This window comes from Chrysemys picta, chromosome 7 (assembly GCF_011386835.1).
Source record: "Chrysemys picta bellii isolate R12L10 chromosome 7, ASM1138683v2, whole genome shotgun sequence".
NCBI classification, from domain to species: Eukaryota; Metazoa; Chordata; order Testudines; family Emydidae; genus Chrysemys; species Chrysemys picta.
Genome location: NC_088797.1, coordinates 103,841,823 through 103,849,322, shown reverse-complemented (window position 1 = coordinate 103,849,322; position 7,500 = coordinate 103,841,823). Strand labels below are relative to the sequence as shown.

The following is a 7,500-nucleotide window of genomic DNA, read 5'->3' as shown; positions in this document are numbered from 1 at the left end:
CAGCTTAGCATTGCCAGTTGTTACTTTAAATGATTTAATTGTACAGTTGTAAAGGGCATGATCCTGCCGACACGTATGCATATTTGTAACTGTTCACCTGAGTAGTCCCAGTGAAGTCAATGTGTTTGCAGGATCAGCCCCTCAGTCTGTACTGCAGTGTAAAAAAAAAGCACGTTTTTGGAAAGTTTTAATCTTCAAGCAATTCAAAATATATTTGATAATTAACCATTTTATTGTATAAGAAAGTGCATTACTTAATAGTAATTATCCAGGTTTGTGTGAGGGGATGTTATGGTATGTAAAAAGTGACATTTGCATATAGATATGTCTTTTGGTCATTTACTTTATGTGAGAGTGTACATATGTGTATGGATGTGCAAGATTCAGAGGTTGATGGGCTGCAAAAATAAAGTATTTCAGAGTTTAGGGATTGTTGGGGACATTTTCCACTGTTCTTTTCCCCACAAATTACTTTATTTTAGCAGATCAGGCAAGAAGTTAATCAACTAGAAGAAAAACATGTTATACTGTTTTTCTCATACAAAAATTCTACTGCTTTAATCTGTAGCAGTAGGGCCCAGCAACAGGAAATTGACCTCACAGTAAATTCCTTACAGATTTGGTCATGTTTTTACCATCCATTTAAACTTGCATACATAACCTGAGACTGTACCTCTGGATTGAGGATTATGACAAGCCAAAATAAAATAAAATAAAATTAAACAGCAAGAAAAAGCTGCAAGCAAAACAAGGCTTTTAAACAAACAAACAAAAAAGAATAAAAGGGGATGAAAAATTGGTTGTGACTGCAGAACTTTATGGACTAAATAAAGAAAAGGAAGTCAAAAGCAAATCAGGAGGGCTGTATTTTGTTTGACATGGAGTCAGAAATACTAACGGGCTGTTTGATCAATGTGAAGAGAGAAGAAATCATGTAAAAGTAAATGTAGTAGTGTATCAACATAAAATATGGTGCAAAAAAGCATTGCAAATAAAAAAAGACATGTAAATGTGTGCCTACCATTTTCCAGATAAGAAGGGGCCGTACCTTCTGAGGGGTCAAGGCGGCGAGCCCGCCTTCCGTGTTTGGAATTGTTGTGTACAAACATGTTGTCTGAGACAGCCAGAACGTGGCCATCCACATTGACTGTTGTTGATACAACAACCTGAAAAAGAAAACAAATACATTTTAAAAAACTGCAGATTTTTAGAAATGTATATGTTGTAGACAAGTCCATTACTTTCTGCTTTAAATAGATATAATCATAGTTAACTTTTTTTTTTTTTTTTGGCTAACACTGGTGAATTTTTAAATCTCAATTGTTTCTCTTCAAAACCTGCTACACTAATTAGAGTTTAATCTCCTATTATCCTAACAAATGAATTCAATTCAGGGAAATATTCTTCTAGCCATTAGTTTCAGAATCACCCCTCTAGCCACTCATTTTAAAAGCTGCTGTTTTGATTGATCTGTTGATATATTGATTAGATAGTTTATCTAATTAAAAATTGTTCACATGAGACTGTCTCCAAATGAAGGGTTCTGAGGATTCCAAATCAAGAAAAAAGAAGCTTAATAAATCAGAAACTCTTGTAACTCCCCATTTCTCTTCAGTAAATGATCTCCAGGTCAGTTTTACAATTACATTTAATGTCTGATAATGAACTTTTTTGCATCTGAAAAGACTGAGTTGAATATGAATAGTGAAAGTGTTTTCAATCCATGAAAAGTATCCCTTCTCAAGTTCATTTGGATGGTGATTGACCCTGGTATGTCAATGGAATTTCCTCCTTTATTTTTGAGTGAAAGGCTCCTATTCTTGTGTCCAGGTTCAGAGTCCGGCCATAGAAGAGATGATGGATAGGGCCTTCTTTGGCTTCCAGCTGCTTCTTAGTAGAAATTGGAAAAGGAACATAGCCAAAATGCACAACCTTGCTGACAAAAACACCTACACAATCGATTTGTGAAATTCATCCCGAAATGATACCCCATAATACACAAGTGAAAGAGGAAATAGAAGCGTTTTGTTTGAAGGTTTGTGTGTGTGTGTTTGTGATGTGGCTCCGTAGGTTGATTTTCTTTCCAAAATACTTTGAATACCTCAGATATAAGTTCAAGTTTAATTTCAGTTCTCCACCATGGTCATTGTGGGTTGGGGTCCAGATTTTCTGACTGAAGGAATCACTGTAGTATTTTCAGTATAGTTAAGATTAGAAGAGTTTTCTGAAACAATGGCAGAGTTGGGTCAATATTAGCCATGCCTCATCCAACCATACTAGTGATGATGGTAAAAATTAGTACACAAACTTGCCAGACTTTTACTTTTTGTTTGGTTTTCTCTGGATATAAAATCTCAGTGAAAAATGACATTCAGAATACTTATAGTCCATATATACAGATATATAATGAATGAGAAACCAGAAGAGTAAGAACTACACTGTAACTCCTTCCCCTTTTGCACATAGTGGGCGCAAGGCATCTGATGTAAATTCTTTCCTATTTTTGTGTTTTGGAGGCAGCCATTTGTATCACCCATTGGACCAGCCTGAAGGTAGTTCTGTAGAAATATCTTGTGCTTCTGCATGCACTCTCCTCCACAGAGACAGACTGTATCACTACTCCTCAACATCCATTGTGGGGAGTCCTGAAGCTGCACCTTAACACAGATATCCTATGTTGCAATCCTATTGCCATGTCACTGGTCTATCTGCTTTTCAATTTTAATGAGCTAAGTGCGACTTAAAGAAATAACCTGCAGACTATGCAAAGCAGATAAAATGTGATTCTCAGCAAAGAATAATTTTTATTTATTTTTTTTAGATTCCTAGGCCATGATATATTGAAAGACAGGGGAAGGTGTATATTAAGAAAAAGACAACTATCTTTGCTCTGTCATCTATATATAGGTCAGTCACCAAGGGAAAATAGTGTAGTTCAGCAAAAGAAAGTAGATATACTATGTTGTTTTATTGGCTCATTCCTGCAGTGCACCTAAAGAAAGGTGCTGAGATAGTGAAACCAGTTGAAAATATTGTTCAAGACCTGACATTCTGTTAAGTCCAGTTAAACCTTCTGAGAGGCAGGGAGATTAACTAAAGAGACCCAGGGAAGTCTTTCTAGTGACTACTGGCTCCTTTGTCAACCACAAGATCACTCATGACTGATGCTTCATTTAGTCATCGGTGAGACAAAGAGGACATTTCCACTCATTCTGGGTTTGACCTTCTGCTCTGTTCAGATGGATCAATATCACCAATGCCCTGTGAAGCTGAGATTCATGAAAAATGGAGGTTTGGCTGGATTGTTTTGAAGAAACATTTTTTTCCAGCTACAGAGCTGTACTGTTGGCTGGCTTAAGCATTCTGGCTTCACCAGTAGGTTGGCTGTGTGTGAAAACAGATGTCATATGCCTTCCTATAAGCTTTAACCACAAGTTGTGCTTCTCAGAAAAAGTTCTGAATATCTCAATGCCTAGGTTATTAATTGCAAATATGAATCATGTTGAAAGTAATTTCAAGTAAAAATCATGTATTTCTTAATAACCATTTCCAATCAGCCAAAATTTGGGGGAAATTATTTTCAGCAACTGTCCAGTCAGATGCCCTTCTGTAGTGGTTATGATTCACCACAGGATATTTCAATAGCTGTAGGGAGAAATTCAAGTATTAAAATAATTTGATTCTAAAACAGTTGGAATAAAAATATGTGGGTTGTACCACAACTATCAGAGTTATATCTGAATGTGAAAACTAGAACGGTGATCCAAAATTCATTGAATACCATGGCAGCTTTTCTAATATCTAATACTTAGTTGGTGCTACTCATCATACATGTGTAAAAACTTCTCTACTGGTCTTAGCAACCCAATAACACAGTAAAGATTTTAATATGAGAAAAAACAACAGCAATATTTTCACTGGCGATTCCCATTTGCTTCAGAACAATCCATCATGGTCTGCTCATGAACTTGACAACTCCTAAGAACATGCATTTAAAGTAGGCAAATATTTTTAAAAGTTTTATATATCATTTTTAAAAGGTATACAGTTCTGAAACTAACTGTATTAAATAAAAAAGACAACACTCTATCAGAAAAAAATATAATGGTAAGTTATTTGGAATTTATGAATTAATCTTGACTATATCCTTATTTCTTTTTTAAAACTCTGTACCTGGAATCTTCGCATATCTCGTGGGTTGCCTGCATTCTTCAAACAGTTCTGATTGCACTTGAGAAAAAACTTTAGAAAGAATCTAAAAATACAAAATTGAAGTTTGTTAGGGATATCAAAAGAGAAAAATGTGTAATAAATTCTTAAGTAAACCTTACAGAATATTGGGAAGGACATCTTACTTTCGTATTGGTTACTGTACTGGTCTTTAAGAACTAGAAAAGATCACTGCTGTAATCAGAACACCATATCCATGGCAACATGCGCTTCAATTTTTACATCTTCAACACTTGAAAATGTAATGACTCTGGGCCAGATCCTCAGGACCTGTAAATCAGTGTAGCACAATTGACTTCAATGATTCAATCACATCAATGATTGTGATTTATACTAGCTGAGGATCTGCCCCCCCTTTTTTTTTCTTAACATGTTTTATGTTTTCACAGCTTATATTAGCACTAATGACCTCCGAGTTGGAAATTTCCTGTCAATTAATGATCAGTCTCGTTAAGGACTCTTGGCTTTGCCTCTGGTTGAAGACTCCTCTGGCTGCTCAAAAGAGGTATGATCCAGCTCCCATTGACTTCAGTGGGATTTGCATTGGGCTTAAATGTCAGGAAAAGTCATTCCCATTGGTCATTATTGTTAAAATACAATGGAACACTGAGTATTAAGTCCTGCACTCTGACTGGTCACTATAATGACCTTAAAACTGTAAAAAAAAAGAGTGACCATGCCCAGGGCAATATGTAGTCCAGCTTCTAAACTATTCAGCATATTAAAAGATAATTGTATAGGGTTAAACTGTGCCATTTAGTCACCTTCCTGCGCTGCGGGCTGTGTAGAGCAGGATTGCTCAGGGGGAACTCTGAGAGGTAAAATGTTTCCTAGGGCAAACAACTGTATGGAAAGGTGGGAAAAGAGGAAAGAAACAATTTGTGACACCCTTATAATGAATCAGGTGTATACCCTCATTCCACCTCCAGGTAGTTTTTGGGGCAGCAAAGTTATGGTTCCACCTACTTCCCTTCCTTCCTTGTTTTCAGCAAGTTGCTCTGGGAAGCAGGTAGCCGCTTTGGAGCAGCTCCTGCATAGATCTCACACAGGCTGTCCAAGGTGAGGGAAAAGCCCTTCCCTAGTACAGAGGCTTAAAGGCTGATCACAACCTAGCCCTTACTATTTTCTTAACATTGTGATATTGTTATAGTTTATAACAGCAAAATATCTTCTCTGGTGGTCAAGTAAACATATTTTTAATATTGAGCTTAACAGGATCTTTAGGAATTTTATTCAGAATACAAAAAAATATTATTTATTAATGTTACTCTTAATTATAAAGTATCCGTCACCATAGTACCTGGATACTCTTTAGATAAATGTTCAAGTGCAAGTAATATCCCTGATAAGAGCTTAGCTCTCCACTCTTTCCTCCTTTAGAACTTCAAACCTGAAGGGTCAGACTCCAGTTGATAAAACGTGTGCCTGAAGCTGTACCGTTGTCATGTCATGTGTGAACCCCTGGGCTGTGGCAATAGCTGGATGGGAGAACTCTACGGAATACTCAGGTACTGTAGAAAGGGTGTTGATAATTCAGTAGTTAGAACTCTTGCCAGTTGCCTCTGAGTTAATCCTGAACAAAAGCCCCAATATGTTATTGGTGGGCACTGTACTGCTGAAGAAGCCATCTCTCCGATGGGACATATAAATGGGATAATCTCTAGAGCTGGTTAGCAAATTTTCAACAGTAATGGGAATTTTGACATTAAATGGAAGAGAAATTTTGCTAAGTCCCCTCTCCCTCCATTTTCCAGTCTGCTCTAGCACTGATTCCTTGTACCCACTAAAGAGTCTATATTACTGAAGAAGGAGTATTAAACCTTTTTTCATTGCCAAATTTCAGCACGTGTAATTACATTGTGCCTAAATCAATCCCTGCTGCAATTTCAATTGGATATTGTATTCTTCACTTCCTCTCCTGAATTCTTGTGTAGTGTTGTGATCAACTGGGCTTTCACCCCAGAGGTGGCTACATTTCAATGGTAGTTGATATGATCTCTATGGTCTAGCTTCTCAGCTGAACTAATATTTGCTGGGCATAGATGTGGTGGGGGGGAAGCTATAATGAATGGCTGCCGTTCCCTGAGCCTACAGCTGGCTGCATGTAGGGGTGCTCTAAAGTACTCTGCCTGGCTATGGTACCCAGGGGCTAGAGAACAGTCAGAGCATAATAGTGGTCTGGTCACATCCTGTCCCCCCTTCCAAGTCCCCTACTATATGGGCAGCTGTGTGGAGTGGCATAGGATCCAGTAAAACTGGCTCCACCTCAGCTGGGCATGCCCCACATTGGGAAAATTACTGTCTAGGGCAGTAGTTTTCAGTCTGTGGTCTGTGGACCCCTGGAGGTCTGTAAACCATGTCTAAGGAGTCTGCAAAAGGTGACTATAAAAATAAAGTTTCAGATCCCAGAAAAGACATTCTGTTTTTCTGATCAATCAAAAATATGTGAATACCCCTACCTATAAGTCAAAACCTATAAGTCAGAAGTGTTGTCATTACCATAGAAGCCCACAGTTTAGCGCCTTTCTCACGCTGCATCAAATGCTGTGCTGAGCATGTGCAACATTTATAGTTGAATTCTGTGCAGTTAATTTTCAGGCTAAGACTTCTATGGGAGGGTTCCGTGGACCACAGATTGAATTTCCAAAGTGGTCTGCACCTCTATTTGAAATTTTTTAGATGTCCGCAAATGAAAAAAAGGTTGAAAACCACTGGTCTAGGGAGATGTCAGCTTCACAGCCTCTTAGTGCCATAAAGGAGTCAGACTGAAAAGGAGAATCTGATCCTGTTTTCCAATGTCAAATGGGTGTTGTGAGGCTTATTGAATTAAAGTTTGTAAATTACTTTGAAATCCTCAGTTGAAAGGTGCTCCAGAAGTGCAACGTATTATTATTTATTAATTACATGTGAATTTTTTTACACTGAAGAATTGTTTCTATGGGGAACCCATGTACATCTACAAAAGTATATTAAGCAATCTTTTACTGAACAAATGAATCAGATATTTACTCAGTGGTTTGGGTAGAAAGCCAAGCTTGTCTGAACCATAAACATTCAAGTCCACCCGAAGAAACCTGAACGCTGAGCTAAATTCAGAAGAAACAGCACTGGGATGCAACATAACCAATGTTTGTATCTCAGCTTTATGGTGGGACTGCATGACTCAAATGACAGTTTGTAACTGTAGCTCAGAAGAGCCCTGGGAGCTCAGGTGGCATAAGAGAAGAACTTCAAGAGAAAGTGACACAAGGACAAGAAAAACCCTGTTCC

At 37.7% G+C, this 7,500-nt stretch overlaps 1 protein-coding gene and 1 long non-coding RNA gene across 24 annotated transcripts in view; one reads left to right on the top strand and one right to left on the bottom strand.

The window, feature by feature from the left end:
* The window catches only part of EBF3 (EBF transcription factor 3), a 133,692-nt gene that overhangs the window by 43,238 nt on the left and 82,954 nt on the right, over nucleotides 1-7,500 (bottom strand). For 12 of the 23 annotated variants that reach the window (XM_065552197.1, XM_065552209.1, XM_065552198.1 and 9 more), the window contains exons 7-8: nucleotides 4,174-4,255; nucleotides 1,022-1,166 (exon numbers count right to left, since the gene is read on the bottom strand). In XM_065552197.1, coding sequence (XP_065408269.1) covers nucleotides 1,022-1,166; nucleotides 4,174-4,255 — 227 coding nt within the window. The remainder of the gene's footprint in view (nucleotides 1-1,021; nucleotides 1,167-4,173; nucleotides 4,256-7,500) is intronic. The other 11 variants (XM_065552206.1, XM_065552211.1, XM_065552201.1 and 8 more) reach the window with 1 other exon arrangement.
* LOC135972781 (uncharacterized) overlaps nucleotides 1,166-7,500 on the top strand; it is a 47,354-nt gene continuing 41,019 nt past the window's right edge. The window contains exons 1-2 of the long non-coding RNA XR_010589295.1: nucleotides 1,166-4,735; nucleotides 5,611-5,738. This is a non-coding gene — a long non-coding RNA (uncharacterized LOC135972781). The remainder of the gene's footprint in view (nucleotides 4,736-5,610; nucleotides 5,739-7,500) is intronic.